Source organism: Chiloscyllium punctatum, chromosome 26, assembly GCF_047496795.1.
Source record: "Chiloscyllium punctatum isolate Juve2018m chromosome 26, sChiPun1.3, whole genome shotgun sequence".
Taxonomy (NCBI): domain Eukaryota; kingdom Metazoa; phylum Chordata; class Chondrichthyes; order Orectolobiformes; family Hemiscylliidae; genus Chiloscyllium; species Chiloscyllium punctatum.
The window spans coordinates 62742589-62764216 of record NC_092764.1 but is presented as its reverse complement, the minus strand read 5'-3'; the positions used below and the strand labels follow the sequence as shown (position 1 = coordinate 62764216).

The window sequence follows — 21628 nt, the reverse complement described above, 5'->3', positions numbered from 1 at the left end:
ATTTATTGCCTGGATCGTGGTGGAGGCCGGGTCATTGAATATATTGAAGGTTGGGTGGGATTGCTTTTAGACCAAAGAAGTCTCTGTCGAAGGCTCCAGGTCGGAAAGTGGAGCCAAGGCCACAATCAGGTCAGCCCCAGGATTGTATTCAATGATGGAGTGGGGTCAATGGGCCAAATGGCCACCTCCTCCTAATTAGTGTATCCTTTTGCTGGTTCGGCACCAGTTTGGTCATCATCGCTTTTGAGAGTATTTTTAAATAATCAGATATAACAATGTGAGAACAGCTATTTCATTTTGTTTTATTATTGGCAAATAAAGCATGAAACACAATAGTATGTGGACTCTGTCCGAGCATATTCTCACCAGCCTGCAATAATCAGTCACAACTTGTACATTTGTTTGATCCATCAGATATTCAGATTATTTCAGTGTCTCAACATCCAGCAAGTCTCACACTCAACTCCAATAGGATATGTCTTCCAATGATTAAAACGTCAAAATATAATTTCTCCAACAAACGTGAAACAAGCTTGTTAATGATTTCATAAATTATGTCAATTCTTCTTGGAAATCATTTTTTCGATAGAAAATTACTTTTAATAAATAGAGAAGCACCTTAGCAAATTTGAAATAATTATAAAGTTAAAAATCACACAACACCAGGTTATAGTCCAACAGGTTTAATTGGGAGCACACTAGCTTTCGGAGCGTCGCTCCTTCATCAGGTGATTTTTAACTTTGTACACCCCAGTCCAACACTGACATCTCCAAATCAGAAATAATTATAGTGTGTAATGACAAACACTGTTAGAATGGTGACCATGAGGAGAGGGAAAGGGATTATCCAGACAGTGCAGGGACCCCCCTGTGACCACCCCCCTCATCAATAACTATACCGTTTTGGATACTGTTGGGAGCAGTGACCTATCAGGGGAAAGCCTCAATGGGCAGGTCTCTGTCACTGAGCCTGGCTCTGTGGCTCAGAAGGGAAGGGGGGAAATAGGAGAGCAATAGTGAGAGGAGATTCAATGGTGAGAGGAACAGGCAGGAGATTCAGTGGTTGTAGACGAGACTCCCAGATGGTATGTTATCTCCCCGATGCCAAGGTGAGGGATGTCTTGGATCGAGTCTACAGGATCCCTAAGGGGGAGGGTAAAAAGCCAGATGTTGTGGTACACATCGGTACCAATGACATAGCTAGGAAAAGCGATGAGGACCTGAAAAGTGAATACAGGGAATTAGTTTGGAAGTTAAAAAGGCAGGATGAGCAGTGTAGGAATCTCAGGATTGCTACCAGTGCCAAGGGCGAGTGAGGCTAGAAACAGAGAGCGAGTGTAGATGATCACATGGCTGCAGAGCTGGTGGAGGAGGGAGGCCTTCAGAGATATGGATCATTGGGATACCTTCTGGGGAAGGTGACCTGTACAAGAAGGACAGGTTGCACCTGAACTGGAGGAGCATCGATGTATTGGGCAGGAGCTTTGCGAGAGCTCTTCGGGTGGGTTTAATCTAGTTTGGCAGACCCCCCCAATAGCAACAGAAACATGGAGGAGCAGATTGGAAGGCAGAATTTGGAATGGCGCAGAAGTAACAGGTTGTTGTCATGGGTGACTTTAACTTCTCTAATATTGATTGGAACCTCCTCAGTTCAAATAGTTTGGATGGGACAGTTTTTGTCAGATGTGTCCAGGAAGGATTCCTGACTCAATATGTAGGTGGGCCAACTAGAGGGAAGGCCATATTGGATTTGGTGCTTGGTAACGGACCAGGCCAGGTGTCGGATCTCTTGGTGGGAGAGCATTTTAGTGATAGTGATCAACAACTCCCTGACCTTTACAATAGTCATGGAGAAGGATAGCAGCAGACGGTATGGGAAAGTATCCAGTTGGTTTAAGGAGACTTACAGTGCTATTAGACAGGTACTGGGACACCTAAACTGGGAACAGATGTTCTCAGGAAAATGCACGACAGAAATGTGGAGGTTGTTTAGGGAGCTGTTGCTGATAGTGCTGGATAGGTTTGTCCCACTGAGGCAAGGAAGGGATGGTCGGGTGAAGGAACCGTGGGTAAGAAGGGATGTGAAACATCTAGTCAAGAGGAAGAAGGAAGCTTACTTAAGGTTGAGGAGGCAAGGTTGAGGACTCTCGAGGGTTACAATGTGGCCAGGAAGGAACTGAAGAACGGACTTAGGACAGCGAGAAGGGGGCATAAAAATGGTTAAGTGGGTGGGATTAAGGAAAATCCTAAGGTTTTTATCACTGATGTGAGGAACAAGAGAACGGCCAGAGTGAGGGTCGGGCCAGTCAGGGATAGTGGAGGGAACTTGTGCCTCGAGTCGGAGGCGGTAGTGAAGGTCCTTAATGAATAATTTGCTTCAGTATTCACGACCTTGTCGTTTGTGAGGACAGTGTGAAACAGACTGATATGTTTGAACAGGTTGATGTTTGGAAGGAGGATGTGTTGAATGTATTCAGCCTGAAACTTTACATTCTGCCTTCTTGCCATGTGCTTAATTACTAACTTGGTAAAATACCTTAGCAAGGTATGACAGACAGGGATAGCACTGGGTTTCAGTGGTTTGATTTGATTAGATTCCCTACAATATGGAAACAGGCTCTTCAGCCCAGCAAGCCCACACTGACCCAGACCCATTCACCCCTGACTTGGCAACTTAGCATGGCCAATTCACCTGACCTTCACATCGTTTGGATTGTGGGAGAAAACCAGAGCACCCAGAAGAAACCCACACAGACAAGGGGAGAATGGGCAAACTGTACACAGACAGTGGCCCAATGCTAGAATTGAACCTGGGTCTCTGTATTGACAGGCAGCAGTGCTAACCACTGAGGCACCATGCCCCACCATGAATGACATGCACCCACCCATGTTTCCCGTTATCCTGATCTCATTATGGAAAGCCATGAGGCCTGTCAGCTGCTCATTCCAGAATCACAGCAGTTTGCTTCTTGGGTTTCAGCAATGCTGTTTGAGCTGGACAGACATACATCCTGAAGGCAGAACACCGAGACAGTGAATAGGAAGGAGTGTGCACTCCTGGTTCAAGACTGAGAACTAACTCTCACCATTTTTCTAAACAGTTTGGTGCAGTGTAACACTAAGACAGAGGAATGATTTATTTCCTCTTCTTTCTTCACCCACACTCCAAGCTGAGCAGTCATTAAGGTGAGATTGGAATCCATTGACAGTGATAAACAATTTAACAAAGGAAGACTGGCTTCAGAGGCAAACCTGTCACTGGAAGATATTCTGGAGGTTTGTTCCAAGCATTCATGATGTAGTGTGACATAGAAATTACCAGCTCTGGTTACAAGGTTATGTTTGTGTCTCTTCATTAGCAGAAACTTTGGGAATTCTTCAGCTATTTGAAAAGTATTCCATCCACAGAATGTAATGGCACTCGAGAGGTAAAAGCCAGGATCATTTTGTTCAAATTGCTTAGAACCGGGAACGTCCTGTAGGTTTTCCTGAAGGCCACATCATCCTGCTGTTGAAGAAAGAGAATATAAATATTCAAAGGAAGCAAACCACTGATAGTATATTTCAGAGCCAATTGTCTTCATTCGCTTGACCTTGACATGAGCTTGAAATACTGACACGCCTTTATTCATAATGGCTTTAAGATACAAGTTTCTGACAATAAAAACAACAATTGGGAGAGAACAAGTTGGGTTAATCTGTGAGAGACAGGAATTTAGAATGATTATTTGTCGAGAGTTGAGTTTAATCTGAAATCCTGATTGTGAGGGAACAGGCCTACACCTTCAGGCTACATCCTGTACCTTGTGGCAGGTTTGAGGCTGTGTCAGAGGTGAGCTGGGAATTCCAGCAAGTGCAGCACTCTTCACATTAACAGACCCTGCCTTGTCTCAAGGCAGCAATGGGGTTGGTAATGGGCCTCACAGATACCCAAGTACAAGAGTCTAAACCCACTTTGGTCTAGCTCCCCAGCTGTGTTTCAGTAGAGGCCCAGGGGATCTTTTCTATCCACCTGAGAGGGCAGTGAGGCCTTTGATTTAATGCTTCATCTGAAAGACAGCCCCTCTGCCACTGCAGCACTTCATTTACACTTCACTGAGGGACCAGCCTCGATCAGGTGCTCAACTCTCCAGAATGAAACTAGAAACTACAACTATTGATTTGCCACAATTTCAACTTAAAACTCTTTAACAAAGGCAACATTTCACTTGCCACATCATCGAAAATTCAAAATAGTCAGTCCTATAGGCCACGGGTGAACTGATTGAAGTCCCTCCTAGGAGGGGAGTAAAGTCAAGCATCAGCTCCTATGAAAAGCTAAGACTCGGAAGACAAGTCCATGAGAGGAGCTTTCATGAATAAATGAACAATTTGATAAATAAACCTAAAGGTTAATGTTTTAGATTCTTTCAGTGTTTCGGTGTGAACATCCTGTATGGATTTTCCCCTCATACACCCTGTGAATCCATATTCTAATTACTTCTACCCAACCTGCAGTTTTCCATCTGCTCACATCCAAGAATACAAAGAATTTCAGGCTGGGATTGCAAGGTTTGAAATAGGGATCATCACATTGGAATGTTCACAGTGAAGTTCAGGAGATGTTGGCAATTCAAGACAGCAACATTTGATTCAACATTGTCCCTTCTCCTCGTCAAAGGTTTATTAATAGCTGATCATTGCTTTGGGTTTGTTATTATACTGTTCATTGCGTGAAGAAATTCAAATAATCAAAGCATACACCAAAATCAAAGTAAAACGTGGAAACTAGTCACTTGATCCAATCAGTTTGTATTAGCGTATGTGCATGTAGCCTGTAATTGATTGAAAGAAATAACAATTCAGAATGAACAATGTGTAAATGTGAAACAGAATGGATTGGCAGCAGAAATACACTTCAAAAGGAGAATGACAGCCTTGAAAGCAGATTTTCTTACCTGATTATCTCATAGCAGTGAACTGTAATCACTATGAAAATGATAAAGGCCCCAACAATAATCAATGCAATAGAATGTGTCGATGAAGCAACATCTGAGGCATCGTCACTGTGATAGTCCTTTGAGAAAGAAAATTCAAAATGTTATTATATCAAAGCACCATCAGGGATCTAGCCACAGATCCACCATATTTAAGGGCTGATCACAAAAATCCTGAAAGCCGTTAGAAATGCTCGAAAGGCACTTCCGCCAATTCATACCTTAACTCAAGGCTGAAAGAGGAGAGGTTGAAGAAATAACAGGAAAAAGGAAAACGAAAGGAAATATGAAATATGGACAAGACGAAAGAAGTCCAGTCTCCAGTACAACATGCCTCACTGGTGCAGAGGGAAATTTCCAATACTGTCTGTACCAGCCTTCAACTGCACAGTGGTTGTAGGTGCCCTTGTAATCCACGCTGCATTTAGCTCCCAGAAGACAGTGTCCCATGGCTGTGAGCAGCTGGAGATGTATGTGGATCGTGCCATCTTGCAGAGTCTGTCAAACCAGCTTCGTTGCCAGTGGGTGACCCTGTTTTCTTTTCACATCAGAATTGAGGCAGTTCAGCCTCAACCAACTATTCTGAATGTTCCTTAAAACTCCAGCTCCCACCCAGCTCCCATTCAATGTGCAGAAGAAACCGAGGTCTAAAGGATCAGAGAAATATCTGTCAATCAAAATGGAGCAGCTGGACAAAACAGTGGAGTATTAGAAACCAGGATTGTTGAAGTCCTTTTTAATTAATTGTCTCTGTTCTATTCTATTAAATCTATATCAAATGCCGCCTAAATTAAGGACATTTCATACACTGGAGAAAGAGACAGTCAAACCAAAATGGACATGTAGCAATTCAAAACGAACCCTCAGAAACCCCGATGTCTGTAAAGGTGACAAACAACTCCAACAATTCGGTCTGCTGTGTAATGGATTACACATTTCCAATCTCATCTGCATCAATGATCATGACATGTTGTACTGTCGGAAAAATGATAGCTTACAGTGGTCTGTTGTGGGTGAGAGAAATGTGCACTGGGTAGAGACTTTGATTTGGTATTCTCTCTTGCCTGATACACTTGGAGACATCAAAATTTGTGCTATGTTTTATTTTTGGCACTGGGTTGGCAAGGGGTTCTGGGAGAAAACTGCCTGCCCTTGGATCATTTGAACTTGAAATGCCTCGACCTTGACTATTGCCAACTTGACTCTTTCCTCGGCTCATCAATGACAATTTCTGATCCCACAAGGATGGAGAGAGTCAGGTGAGTGAAGTGGGTCACAGGAGTAATTGCAGTGATTTCAATGGCAGTGTAACAGAGTAACAGCAAAGGGAGCTGAAGGACACAGCATGAAACACATAACAAAGTGGCATCACAGAGCAAGGCAGATCAGCGATTCACAGGGAAATGTTTCAGTTCAGTTACTGATAACTTCATTGTGATCAAGAAATCAGGTCGAAACAAATTAAGTTGAAATGGAAAGCCTGGAGGGAAGGGAATGGGAGCAGTGGGGATATAAAAGAATAGTGTGATATCAGCTCAAGGGGAGGAGGAGCAGATTCCAAGTAACTGGGACTATTTTTCAACTAAGGCACAACCCTCTGTCTTTCTGGTACGTTTATACACTGTGCACTGAAAAAGGTCATGGTGGGGCACCTCCGTTGTGTTGAGTTCACACCCTGTAGCACGTGACAATCCAGGATGCTTCACGTTTTGGACAAGGTATTTTCTAATGGACCTGTTCAGAATTGTGATGTCACTCCTCTGGAGCAGGGAGGACTTGAACCCAAGCCTCCTGCCTCAGGGGTAGGGACACTACCCACTGTACCACAGGAGCCCTCTTGTGCTGGACAATCACGTACACAGGAATTATCACCGTCTGGAGCAGCTTGAGCATCAGAGTGTGAGCAGGAGCTGACATGCTGCAGTTTAAGAATCCCCGAGCAGAGAGGGAATGAATGACTGCCTAAAGAGAACCAGGGAGGAGTCCCAATGCATCTTTCTCTTTGATTGGAGGTGGGTTTGTGAACTGGTGATGGCAATGCCAAACTGTGAGCACCTTGGTGACTCTGTTTAGGGAAACACCGAGAAAATTCCGAATGATGACAGTGGAAGTGCAACCACTACTTAAGGGAATAAACATACATTACTGTAGCCACAGACACCAGGGGGGTATGTTGCCTCCCTGTTATCTGGGTCAGTGATGTTACTGAGCAGACAGGGACCACTCTAAGGGGAAAGAATGATATGGGAGACTGGGCAGAAAAGCAAGAACCCGCAGGATCCAAGAGCACGGGACAAATTGAATCTGAGCTGTTCAATGATAGGAAGCAAAGGGCAATGGGCAACAGTGCTTTTGTGATTGGGAGGCTGTTTCAGTGGGGTTGTGTAAGGCTCTGTCCCTTACTTTACTTGGCAGGTATCAATGATGTAGGGACAGGATTCAGTTTGCAGATGTTATAAAAATGGATAGTTAGGAAGAAAGCTTCAGGCATCAGAGAGATTACCACTGAGTTGGGAGAAAACACGATGGAGAGAAATGTAAGTAGGGAATTGGAAGAGGGCAAATGGGTGAGGGAAGAAACGATAAATAGTGGAATACTGAGCGGTGTGAAGGAATAGAGAGACTGTGGAGCACATGTTCCCTGAGGTTACAAATTAGGTCGATCAGCTGCAAAGAAGGCCAATGGGATTGTTGATTAACCAAGGTGTAAAATATAGCAGCAGAGAGCATCAGCTCAATCTAGGGCAGACACTGGTGGAGTCCTGCACACAACACCATTTACAGGGTTACTGGAAGGATTTAATCACAGACAAAATGTACACAGACATTGACAAAGATGTCACCAGGAATAAAGAACACAAGGACAGATTGGAGAGACCTGGCTTTTTTGGAACAGGGATGGTTGAGGAGAAATTTAATTCAGATGGACAATGCAATAGGCACTTGAGGCCTGTTTCCCTTGGCAGAGAGATCATTCACCATGGGGTAGAAATTTAGATTAATTTGTGGATGAATAGAGGGCAGTTGAGGAGAAGATAGAGATCTGGAACTCGCAACCGAAAAGTGTAATGGAGTCAAACCCTAATTATGTTCAAAAATGAAAATTGGATATGATTGTAATTGTTATAATTTACAGACCAGCTACTGGAAAGTGGGATTGATTTGGGATAGATCCCTCTCGGTACGCACAGACGTGATGGACAGAATGGTCCCCATCTGTACTTTCAATGATCTGTGTCTCTCTGCTTCCCTTTCATTCCACAATGAAATTGTATTCAAACCACAATGAGAGGACAGATTGATCACAGCATGCTGGAGATTTATTGTTCCAGAATAAAACACAGTATTTGATTGGATCATTCGTACCAGTAAGACAGCGAAAGAGGTCAAGTGGTTGCACTTGCAGGTGATGTTGTGAAGCTGACTTTCTGTCGTACAGCCAGACTCACTCCAGATGCCATGACTTGTGCTCCCTACAATGAAAAGTTAGAAAATCAGAGGTGAACCATTACTCCCCAATTCTAGAGCTAACAAATTTTGTTTTATCAAATGTTCACTCACCTTTTCTGAAATCCCAAAAGGCACATTTTCCACTTGAGTTAGTCTAAAATGGAATTGATTTACATCATAAAGGACACTCATTCACTTAAATAACTTATTTGTTCAGTTGCACAACGATGAATGAATGAATGTTTGTTTTTTCCCTTACCGGCAAGGTTGTGTTCTGGAAGACAATGATCACTGGGTCTGTGAGGTTTTCAATGGTGACATTGACCACTTCTATTCCACTTACTAGATTGTTTAACACAGTGCTGTTATTGTCACTCTGGAGACAAAGAACAGCAAGAGTAATGTATACTTAAGGACTGTGTATACTTTTTACAGATGGGACAGTGTATTTTAAACAGGATTAAATTTGAATAAATTCGTACATACAACCCTTTTTGCAGAGACTTGGCCTTATTGGTATTTCAGTAATTGAGGCAAAATAAGGAGCATTTCTGAATGGTATGAGTGTACAGCCAGCATGAAACTGCCCACCCAAACAAGGCAGAGGCAGCTTAGGTTTGCAGAAACATGTTTGGATTCATTTGTCAGAATGTCCTCACCAACATATGGGCAGCACGGTGGCACAGTGGTTAGCGCTGCTGCCTCACAGTGCCTGAGACCCGGGTTCAATTCCCGCCTCAGGCGACTGACTGTGAGGAGTTTGCACATTCTCCCCGTGTCTGCGTGGGTTTCCTCCGGGTGCTCCGGTTTCCTTCCACAGTCCAAAGATGTGCAGGCCAGGTGAATTGGCCACGCTAAATTGCTCACAGTGTTAGGTGCAGCGGTAACGAGAGGGGAATGGGTCTGGGTGGGTGCGCTTCAGCGGGTCGGTATGAACGTGTTGGGCCGAAGGGCCTGTTTCCACACTGTAAGTAATCTAAAAACATTCCAAAAGGCTGATTAAAACTGAATCCTCAGATGTTCTTTCCAACTTTGAACACATTGTTTATGATCCGACATTTGAAGGAAGAATCTCTTCCTGTAATGAGAGGCTGTTCATCCGGGGCGCTGAATATTAGAAATAGAACAGTTCATGTTGTGTGGATGGAAGTAATCTCCTGATCTCTGTACTGGAAAGGAACACTTTGTCTGTGACTGCCGATGTTCCAGTTTACCTGACATCAATTAAAACAGGAAATGGTTTTACAATCCATGGATTTCCCGATGGTTGTAGCACCTTCACTTCCATTTCAGTATTTACTCCAGGTCTCCCAATGTCAGCTATTTTCCCAGCTCGTTAAAGCTGTTCCAACCCATACTGCCCAATTCTTTTACAATTACAGAGGACTTCCCAGGATATGAGAAATTGGGAGAATTGGTGAGTATGAACTGGCCAGAGTAGAAAATTACTGAATGAAAATGGAGCATATAAGGACAACTAATGTTTGAAACGTCAAAGTGAGGCAAAAGATGAAATAAACAAAATCATAAAGTATTGTTCCTGTTGGTTCCTTTGTTATTTTTATTTGCTGGAGACTGGTATTCTGGAAGAAACACCAAGCTAATGATGGATCAATATACTGAGTACCTTGTGTCCATTTTCACACAAGAGGGAGCAGACAAAACACCAGTAATAAACAGTAAACCTATTAACTAGGAGCAGGAGTAGGTAACTCAGCCCCTCAAGTCTATTTTGCCATTCAAATGATCATTGCTGATTTAATCTCTGCCTCAACTCCACTATCCTGCCCTCTCCCCATAACCCTCTAACCCAGTATTAATTAATCATCTGTTTCTCTCCTCCTCAAATTTATTCAGTCTCCCATGTCCACTGCATTCTGGAATAGAGAATCCCATAGATTCATGACCCTTTGAGAGAACAATGGATGAATGAAGGGATTGGGGTTCTCGTCAAGAATACAAAAGCATTATACGTGAGATGTAGACAACTGGGATCAAATGATTCTTATGAAGAGTATAAAGAGGGTAGGAGCATTCTGAAGAGGGAGATCAGGAGGTCAGAGAGGGGATATGAGAGCCTTGGCAGATAAGGTTCAGGATTCTCTAAAAACATGAACATTAAAAGAGGAGCTCAAGAGAGAATCGGGTCCCTTACAGATCAATGGAGAGATTAATTAGGAGATGGGAGAGATACAAAATAAATACTATGTGTCAATCTTTTACTGTGGAGAAAAAAGAGGGTGGCTAGGGAACTCTGGGTAAATAAATATTGATGTGTTGAAAACAGTTCACATTGCAGAAGAGGAAGTGTTGAATGTCTGAGAAAACATAACGTTAAATAAATCTCCAGGACCTGATCAAGTGTTTCCCACAATGCTGTGGGAAGTGACGGAAGAAATTGTGGAGCCCATTCAGAAATATTTGACTCATCTGTCATCACAGGTGAGTTGCCAGAGGACTAATGTTGTGCCTTTATTGAAGAAAATTGCTTGGAGAATTGTGTTCAAGAGTCAGGGGGTCATGATGCAGCTATGTAAGACATTGATTGGGCCACACGTAGGATTTTGTGTTCATTTCTGGTCGTCAGTCCAAAGGAAGGATTGGAGGCTTCAGAAAGAAGAGTTTACAAGGTTGCTGCCTGGATGAGAGGGTATGAGCTATAAGGAGAGGTGAGTAAAACTCGGAACGCAGGAGCTGAGGGGAGGCTTAGTTGAAATGTCCAAAATGAATGAGATGCATAGCTAGGGTTGACATCACTATCCTTCTGAGCAGTTTATGCTCTCAAACCCAGTGTTCTCCTGCTATAACTTCAATCCAGCCCAGAACTAAAAACTGCTTAACAAGTTTTGTAAATTGAAGGGTCAAATGTGATGTTCGTACAGGCACACAAGCTCCCATACAAGAGGCAAAATACAGTTAAGTGGCAGTCTAAATGATTCATGTAATTTGGTAGCTTTTCCTTTGAGTGACAGAGTGAGTGCTGAAGCTGTGTTCTCTCCTGTTTTCAAGTGTGGGTCTTGTGTCTGAAGCAGTGCCACAAGTATGGCAGTGAGCTTACACAGGTGATCGAGATCAGTGAATGTGAGGTTGTCCATTTTGGAAGAACAAATAAGAATGCGGAATACAGGGTTAACGGTGGGGTTCTTAGTCAGGTGGAGGAACAGAGGGATCTTGGGGTCTATGTACATAGACCTTTGAAAGTTGGATCTATCAGGTGGATAGAGTTTGTAAGAAGGCCTATGGTGTATTATCGTTCATAAGCAGATGGATTGAATTCAAGAGTCGTGAAGTGATGTTGCAGCTGTACAGGACTTTGGTTAGGCCACAGTTGGAGTACTGTGTGCAGTTCTGGTCGCCTCACTTTAGGAAAGATGTGCAAGTTTTGGAGAGGGTGCAGAGAAGATTTACCAGGATGTTGCCTGGAATGGAGAATAGGTCGTACGAGGATAGGATGAGAGTTCTCGGCCTTTTCTTGTTGGAACGGCGAAGGATGAGGGGTGACTTGATAGAGGTTTATAAGATGATCAGAGTAATAGATAGAGTAGACAGTCAGAAAATTTTTCCCCGGGTACAACAGTATTACAAGGGGACATAAATTTAAGGTGAAGGGTGGAATTTATAGGGGAGATGTCAGGGGTGGGTTCTTTAACCAGAGAGTGGTGGGGGCATGGAATGCGCTGCCCGTGGGAGTGGTAGAGTCAGAATCATTGGCGACCTTTAAGCGGCATTTGGATAGGTACATGGATGGGTGCTTAATCTAGGATAGAAGTTCGGCACAACATCGTGGGCCGAAGGGCCTGTTCTGTGCTGTATTGTTCTATGTTCTATGTTTTATGTTCTACGGTACAATACAATCACTGGGACATTTCTCTCTCTCTCTTGTTGGAAAATGTTGACCATGAGAGTATGAAGCAGCGTGTATGAGCATAAACCTGCTGTCCTTTCTTGCATCCCACTCTGAGGCACAGCACGACATTTCACGTTGTTAACTTCATAAATGTAGCGATTACTTGATATAATATTATCCGATTGTTATTTTTCAAATGAATTAACTTGCATTATACTTCAATGTTGATTCTGACTACGTTACCTGGAAAAGTTTTGTATTTCCATAGATAACAAAAATGATTCTCGATATCAGAACATTTGGCTGTTCCTTAACCTTGTCCAGAAGAGTTGGAGGCAATTCAATTTCAACCTTTCGGGCTAAGCTTGAGACATTTTTCTGCTGGATCTGTTTGAATGAAACAAGGTAAATCAGTTGTTTATCATGAGCCCAGCTGGTGATAATACTGAACCAGTTAGATTCCAGAGTGAAACCTGACTTGATTGACTGTAAAGTTTATTTTTCCAGTTTGGGTACCATGGTGATCAGTCACTGAACATATTCATAAGAGGTTTCTCATATTCTTTTAACTAAGAGCAGAAGTTTAGCATACAAACTGGAATAACCAACAACATGATATAAGTGAGACGTTTTGGAAGTATTCAATCATAAACAGCAAAAAGACCCATGAACCCATTTCCACGATAGTATCTCTCAAACAGACTTAACCCCCTGTGAACTGTCACTCCGGTCAATTTCTTACTCAACTGACAAGCTCACCAGGGTGACATTTACACATTCACCTGTGATCTTTTCTCCTTTTCTGAGATACCCAGACACTGACAGACTAAGAAATGCTAAGGGAGTTTTTCTGCTCTGTCTACCTGTACAGCTGAAACAGCTTATGACATCTTGTTCGCTCTGATGGTCTGGGGACTGTCAAAATTAAACTGCTCTTTTACTGGTCTGTATTCTTTTCTTTCAAACCTCTCCCTACCCTCTCTCCAACTGTCTCTCAGTCTGTCATGAATCTTAAATTGGTAAACACTCCAAGTGGCTCACCTTTCTAACTTGGAAGTATTTCACCATTACCTCATTGTCACTGGGTCAAAATCCTGGAGCTCCCTCCCAATCCCATTGTGGGTCTACCTACAGCACAGGGACTGCAGCAGTTCAAGAAGGGCATCTCACCAGCACCTTTACATGGGCAACTGGGGATGGGCAATAAACGCTGACCCAGTCAGTGACACCCACATCCAATGGGGGGGAAAAAGAAACAAAGAAACATTGTCCAATAGTCTTTCCATCAGGTGACATGTTTGGGTGTTTAGCTTAAGCACATCATTTCATGGAGAGGTCGTTTTGATCCAAAGCTTCACAGAACATTTTTCACAGAACTGAAAATCCATTTACCTTGAGAGTCCAAGATCCCTGATAATAGCATATTGGGAGCCTTTATCACAGTCTGTACTCTGAACTATCAGGAACAATATGCTGAAGGAAAATAGGTGGAAAGGCAACTTGTCAGAGGGAGATCAACAGTTTATACAGAAATACTGATCGGTTCAGTGAGTGGGCACAAAGTTGGTAAATGGAGCAGAATGTGAGAAAATGCAAAGCTGTTCATTTTGGAAGGGAAACCAAAACAGTGTCATTTAAATGGAGAAACCCTGCAGAAAGCTGCAACACAAGGGGACTTGGGGAAACTTGTGCACAAAACACAACAAGCCCACTCACAGGTGCAGAAGGTAATCAGGAAGTCTAATACAATGTTGGCCCTGATTTCAATGGGGTTGGAATATAAGAGTAGGGAAGTCTTACTGCAACTGAACAAGGTGCTAGTGAGACCACATCTGTAGTATTTTGGTCCCCACCTCTTGAATACATTCAACATTTTGTCATCAACTACTTCCTGTACTAATGAATTCCACAGGCTCACCACTGTCTGGGTGAAGAAATGTCTCCTCATCTCCATCCTAAATGGTCTACCCTGAATCGTCAGACTGTGACCCCTGTTCTGGACACACCCACCATCAGGAACATCCTCCTGCGTCTACTCTGTCTAGTCCTGTTAGAATTTTATAAGTCTCTATGAGATTCCCCGCTCACTCATCTGAACTCCAGCAAAAACCATCCTATCCTCGTCAATCTCTCCTCATGTGTCAGTCCCGCCATCCCTGCAATCAGCCTGGTAAAACTTCACTGCACTCCCTCGAGAGCAAGTGTATCCTTCCTCAGAAAAGGAGACCAAAACTGCAACAATATTCTCGGTATGGCCTCACCACGGCCCTGTACAGGAGTCACATGGAGTGCAGACCAGGTAAACACAGCAGATTTTATTCCCGAAAGGGGATTCGGGAATTTCAATATCTAACTCTAATAGACTTACCCTGTGTTCCAGGGTTCTGAACCTGTCCCACCCAGGGCACCTGTACAAGGCTGAAAAGTTGTTGTGGCCATTCAGGGAGAATGGGAGATGTCAGGGCCAGTGGAGCTGGGGAAGACCGATAGAGCAGGGGAAGGGCAAAGACTTTTAAATGAAGGGGGAAACGTTGAAGAATGGAGGCATGTGGGACTGTAAGAACAAGAGGTATAGTTCAGAGAGGTTTGAGGAAATCTCATGGTTTTCAAACAGTGTGTAAGGTTGGCCAATGTCAGTGCTGCAGGAGCCACGCCTCAAAGGTGAATCATTAAGGCCACACCCACAGATTGAGGAAATGGAAGAATGTAAAGCTGCATCATTCTGTCAGAGCATTTGCAAACCCACTTTAGAAAGCTTTGCTGTATTCCCTTCTCCCACATGGACGTACAGTACTTCACCTCCCCTTCAATCCATCCCCGCAGTTCACCACAATTCCTCCCCCTGGTAGTGAGTTCCACATTCTCTTGGAGTAAACAGGACTCCAAGAGTGATCTAACCAAGATTTGAGATAAGTTTTGCATAATTTCCTTCCTTTTCAGTCTATTCACCTAGATGTGAACTAAGCACGATGATTCTTTTATTCTGAACTTAAAAACCTGCATTTTTATAGAATCCCTACATTGTGGGAGCAGGTCAGTTCACACCGACCGTCCAATGAGCATCTCACCCAGACCCACACACCGACATTTCCCATGGCTAACCCACCGAGCCTGTACACCCCAGGACACTATCACGGTCATTCCTTGCAACCTGCACAACTTTGGACTGTGGGAGGAAACCTGAGCATCTGAAGGAAACTCACACAGACACGGGGAGAATCTGCAAACTCCACACTAACAGCCACCCAAAGGTGGGATCGAATCCAAACCCATGACACTGTGAGGTAGCTGTACTATCCATCAAACCACCATGCCACCCTAATTATCTGTGTACTGCTGCTGAGATCCTTTTGTTACTGTCCTCAAATTAAATTCTTGTTTTTCAAGTAAGAGATGATGTCTTTATCTTTCAAACCAAAATATGTATCACATGTTGATACGTATTGATATTTGTTTGTAAACTTTGTGCCCATTCTGCAATTATTAGATTTCTGATCATTTGTGGTAATCCCCATCTTTATTGGTTTCATCCATAAATTTACATTGTTTTTCAATTCCAAACTCGAAGTGAATAATAAAAATTATCAACAATTGTGATGTATCTCCTGATGCCAAATTCAAGAGCACCTTTGGAGAGGCTCAGGATCGGATTAAGTCTGACCCCGAGGTAGTTCACAAACATTGAGTGGAATTAAATAAGTCTAGAATACAGTATCAATGTGAATTCACAGGAAGGGTTAACTTCAGTTTAAAATAACTACACTGAAAGATTCTCAAGCCCTCTCACATCATTTTCTCTAAAAATGGTGTTAGTTTCCAACACATGATAGTCATTGCTTACAATGCCCAGCTAAACACAGCACTCACCAAATCTGATGGAGGAAAGTGAAGTCCTGGGAACTTTTCAGCTTCTATTTTTTGAATGTGAGCAAAGTAATTTGGCGTTGAGAAGGATTGATTTCCTCCTTCAATTTCTATCTCTGAGAGTATTCTCTCCAGTGTTGTACGACAACAGAAACACAATTTAATAAAAGCAGAAAGTGCTGGAAATATTCAGCCTGGCAACATCTGTGCAGTGAGCAACATGTACATGGCTCCACAATAAAACGTAAAGGGGTCACCCCCACAAGCTCATAACCAGAGGGACCTTGTTGATGACACATGTAGGATTTTCCAGGGGAAATGCTGTAAAGTGCTTCAATAAATCCAGGAAAACATACTGTGGATTATTAAGTAAATGATGAAATGAAGCAAGATATATTTCTCATACTGTGAGCCCTGGGGGTGCTCAGAGTCTGGCAACCAGCATTACCAGGGACTGGGCATGTGTGTCAGGCACTAACCATTTTAACCACGGATTAGTGCGATCAATCAGGGAGCTTTAAACAGACAAAAAAGGGAGCTTTAAAAAGGTGAACATGTAAAGAAATTCTTCCATCTTCTCGTGATATTACAAATGCCCCCATTCCATCAGCAATGTTAACAGACCTGCTCACCACTGCCAATATGGAACCTGACCTTGATGGGTGGAAATTATCCTGAACCAGGAACATAGGGAAAGGAGAGAAATACCCAACACGTGACAAAAGGTAAGCACCTGACCCCCACACAACATTCACATGAACGCTTGCTCATAGATGTTTAATTTAATCACCGGGCTGAAACTGGAATTGTACATTAATTGGAGGTGAAAATTAGACGGTGTCTATAACAGACAGCTGATGAGCAACAAGTTGAAAATCACAGATCTCCTGCAGTGCCACATGGCCCATTGAGTCTGCACCAATCAGACAGTCAGCCAAGGCTGGAATTGAACTGAGATAACTGGTGCTGGGAGGCAGCAGTGCTAACCACAGTGTGACCAATCAATCCCACAGATTCTGTTCTCAGATGAACATCACATTTTATGAGCACTGATACCTACCTGTCAGGAATGACACCATCACATTGCCCTAGGAATTTGTTCACTGAATCAGAGTTGTTCATATTTTTCTCCCGGGAAAGTAGTTGCTGCATCATGTCACGGCACATTTGGTTGGGATCCAAATTCTGGGGAGTGGGATTGTTACCTGCACGATGACGGAATATGAAGGAAACAAAATATAAACAAGTAAAATGGTTTGAACTTTATCAGGAGTAATACAGGAAATAACAAGAAACTACCCAAAACTCGCAACTAGAATTGGGGAATTGGAAACCTTTGTTCAGATGTTTCTTTGAAAGGAGGAGAGGGTGTTTAGAACATAGAACATAGAACAATACAGCACAGAACAGGCCCTTCGGCCCACGATGTTGTGCTGAACTTCTATCCTAGATTAAGCACCCATCCATGTACCTATCCAAATGCCGCTTAAAGGTCGCCAATGATTCTGACTCTACCACTCCCACGGGCAGCGCATTCCATGCCCCCACCACTCTCTGGGTAAAGAACCCACCCCTGACATCTCCCCTATACCTTCCACCCTTCACCTTAAATTCATGTCCCCTTGTAACACTCTGTTGTACCCGGGGAAAAAGTTTCCTTTATTGGTCAGAGTATTGAGTATAGGAGTTGGGAGGTCATGTTGCGGCTGTACAGGACATAGGTTAGGCCACTTTTGGAATATTGTGTGCAATTCTGGTCTTCTTCCGATTGGAAGAATGTTGTGAAACTTGAAAGAGTTCAGAAAAGATTTACAAGGACGTTGCCAGGGTTGGAGGGTTTGAGATATAGAGAGAGGCTGAACAGGCTGGGGCTGTTTTCCCTGGAGTGTTGGAGGCTGAGGGATGACCTTATAGAGGTTTATAAAATCATGGGGGACATGGATAGGATAAATAAACAAAGACTTTTCCCTGGGTGGGGGAGTCCAGCATAGGTTTAGGGTGAGAGGAGAAAGATATGAAAGAGACCTAAGGGGCAACTTTTTCACCCAGAGGGTGGTGCATGTATGATTTGAATTGCCAGAGGAAGTGGTGGTGTCTGGTAAAATTACAGCATTTAAAAGGCATCTGGATGGGTATATATGAATAGGGAGGGTTTAGAGGGATATGAGCTGGGTACTGGCAGGTTGGACTAGATTATGTTGGGATATCTAGTTGGCTTGGATGAGCTGTTCTGAAGAGTCTGTTTCGGAGCTGTACATCTACATGACTCTGTGATTCTAAGTGATTCACTTCTGTCCAGTTGAGTTTGACTTTCTCCAACTACATTCTTCACAATAAAGCTGGAACATTTCCTTTGACAATGTGTAAGGGCAAAATTTCAGCCTGACCCTATAAGGGAACATTCACATTGATACAATCAACTGCACCCATGAAATGTTTCTTTTTTTTGCTGCAGTTTGAATGTTTAGTTTCTATATCCCAGCGAGGTGCTGCTGTCTGACCTGTTTTACCACATCAATGGAAAATGTGAGAGTGGGTAATCGAAAAGGAAAAAGATATTCATGGTTTAAAATTGTTGACCTTGGGATTGAGTTCTGAAGGTGGTAATGTTTTGAGTCTGTTTTGGTGATTGTCTCTCAGCCACCATTTTGTGAACTTTCTCAACCGCCATTTTACAAGCTCTCATATTTCAGCTTGAGTGGCAATGATCTAGTGGTATTATTGCTGGGCTATTAATCCAGCATTGCAAGTAAACTTTTGCGGGCCAGGATTCAAATCCTGCCATAGCAGTTAGTGGAATTTAAATTTGATTAAGAGTCAATGACTGTGCGATCATTGTAGATATTTGAGATAAACCCATCTGGTTCACTAACGTGCTTTAGGGAAGGAAACTGTCATCCTCACCTGGTCTAGCCTACATGTGACTCCAGACCCACAACAATGTGGTTAACTCTTAACTATCCTCTGGGCAATTAGGGATGGGCAATAAATGCAGGCCTAGCCAGTGACATATTCATTCTGTGAATGGATGTTCAAAAAGGCTTAGCTGTTGAGGTTTCTTATCTGCTGGTTCCATAGAAACTGCTATTTCCAGTGCTTTCTTTAAATCTCAGTTCCTTTCTGTCAGTAATGACTTCTGGATTGTATCAAATCTTAAACTACACACCAGTCTGTCTCTGATTGCATCATTTAAGTTGTCTCCTAATTCACAACATTCTGCTAATGGCTTTGAAGTTGCAACAAACTGGGAGACAGATTCGCCATCTTGCTGGTTATCTTTATGGAATCTGAACCTTTGAGCAATTCCCAATGATTTCAGTGAAATTGGTTCTGTAGGATTCCTATTATTTCTTTATAAGTTTTGGAACCCGGCTTCTCTGGCTGTGGCAGGACTATATTAACTGGAGTTCAGAACAATGAGGGGGAATCTCTTTGAAACCTTTAAGTTTCTAACAGGTGTTGATGGGGGTGTTTCAGGAAAGATGTTCCTCACCACCAGGGCATCCAGAACCAGCCATCACTATCGAAGGAAACAGGTTAGGCCTCTTAGGGCAGAGATGAGAAGAAATTTCTTCACCCATAGAGTGGGAGGCCTATGGCATTCTCTGCCACACGAAAGCATTGAGACCAACACATTGATAACTTCCAAGAAAGAGGGAGACATTGTTCTTCAGTACAGGGAGAGAAAGGCATTAGGGAACTGAGTTGGATGATCAGCCTTAATCATGCAGGCTCGAGGGGCCCAATGTTTCTGTGTCTCCTTAATTTACAAAGGTTATCGATGGGAGGTGGGAGTGAGGAGGTGAGGCCACAAACAGGTCAGCCATTTTGTTTTCAAATGGTAGAGTAGGCAACAGGGGCCGAATGACCTACCCCTGTCCCTAATTCGTATGTTCATGTGCCTTCACAACCTTTAGTACAGCCAACAGACCAGTTAAAGTTGCAGCAGATTGATGAAAAGATTTGCTTCAAATTTACTTTTAGCAAAGACGCTGGATTAAAGTTTTCAATAATTTATTCCACACACTTTCATTTCAATCCATTTGTGTTTAAATGCAGAATGATGGATTTGGTGATATTTGGCTTACTCGATGGGCTGAATGGCCTACTCCTGTTCCTATTTCCTGTGTTTCTAGGTCAAAAACAGCAGTTTTCAAAAGAGCAAGCTGATTTTAATTCTGTGTCATTGGCTGAGTTTAATATGAGTTGTAACCTTGTCCACAGCCTCCATGTGGGAGCCTGGCAGCCTGGGATTAGGCATTGCAAGAAAACCAAATCTTAGAATGACCCTTTGGGAGTTAACATTCACATGGCACTGTCCTTGATGTGTCTACTGTCACATACAAACAGTGACTGAATTTTAAAGAGTTTCTGATCTTTCACAGTAATGTTTGAATCTCAGACTTGAGGAAATTCATTCTCTTACATTTGAAATCATTGCAGTAGAAATGACTCGTGAATTAAGGAAATCCTGGTGGGAAGGAGTTACCTGATTTATTTACGGTTTTAGATGGAGAATATTTATTAGAAGCGGTTGATTTTTTAAACATTACTGATCACAAGGCCCCACTGGAAATTAATTCAGTTTCAAATTCTGGAAGAACGACAATGTGAAAATTTGTCCTCAAGCCCCTGGATCATCCCACCACATCAAGAAGAATGAGGATTAGTGGAGCTGGGGGATTGGAGGCAGGAAAGAACAGAAGATCAAAGTCATGGAGTCAGGGAAGGGTCAAAATGGAGTGAGGAAAGAGCAACCCGGAGGAGTGTGGAAAGGAAAGCCAAGAGGAGACCTGATAAAGGAATTTAATACAATAAAGAGCTTTGATTGAGCAAAGAAATGAAGCCTGATTCCTATAGCTGAAGGGTGGCTCACCAGGGAGCACAGATTTAGGAAAAAAAAGTCAGAGGTGATATGAGGAGAAATATTTTTATTTGATCTCCAGTTAGACTGTGAAATTCAGTGACTGACAGTGTAGTGGGTACATATTCAACACTAAATTTTAAAATGGCATTGAATAAATAATTGAAGGAGAAAAGATTGCCAGAAGCTGAGTCTGTGCTGTTTGACTCTATGAGGACAGAGCAAAGGAGGGCATGCTCTTTAAACCATCAGTGACAGATATGTTGGATTGAATGGACTTATCCTGTGGTTTCATTCTGGATTCAGGAGTTTCAGTCTGAGTTTTCCTCTGCAGTTGCAGTTCTCTGTCGCTGGTTCCTTATCACCTTGTATCTTGTTAGCAAGTAAAGCTATTGTAAATGCAATGGGAGTGTCAGCAGGCGTGTTTTCTTCCAGATGGATGCATGATGGGGCAAGGTTCAAGTACATTGTTTCGCTGAATGAACAGGTCTTTGAAGATTGTCAGAAATACTTAGAGTCATAGAGTCATTGGGATCTACAGCACAGAAACAGACCCTTCAGTCCAAATCGACCATGTCTACCAGATATCCCAACACAATCTAGTCCCACCTGCCAGCACCTGGTCCA

The 21628-nt window shown here is 42.9% G+C and overlaps 1 protein-coding gene across 1 annotated transcript in view; it reads right to left on the bottom strand.

Moving 5' to 3' along the window:
- Positions 1 to 374: 374 nt before the first annotated feature.
- LOC140496212 (uncharacterized) overlaps positions 375 to 21628 on the bottom strand; it is a 33496-nt gene continuing 12242 nt past the window's right edge. Inside the window, exons 2-10 of the mRNA XM_072595711.1 lie at positions 17198 to 17342; positions 16586 to 16652; positions 16141 to 16266; positions 12517 to 12660; positions 8686 to 8802; positions 8538 to 8580; positions 8343 to 8449; positions 4938 to 5056; positions 375 to 3508 (exon numbers count right to left, since the gene is read on the bottom strand). Coding sequence (XP_072451812.1) covers positions 3460 to 3508; positions 4938 to 5056; positions 8343 to 8449; positions 8538 to 8580; positions 8686 to 8802; positions 12517 to 12660; positions 16141 to 16266; positions 16586 to 16652; positions 17198 to 17342 — 917 coding nt within the window. The 3' untranslated portion in view covers positions 375 to 3459. The remainder of the gene's footprint in view (positions 3509 to 4937; positions 5057 to 8342; positions 8450 to 8537; positions 8581 to 8685; positions 8803 to 12516; positions 12661 to 16140; positions 16267 to 16585; positions 16653 to 17197; positions 17343 to 21628) is intronic.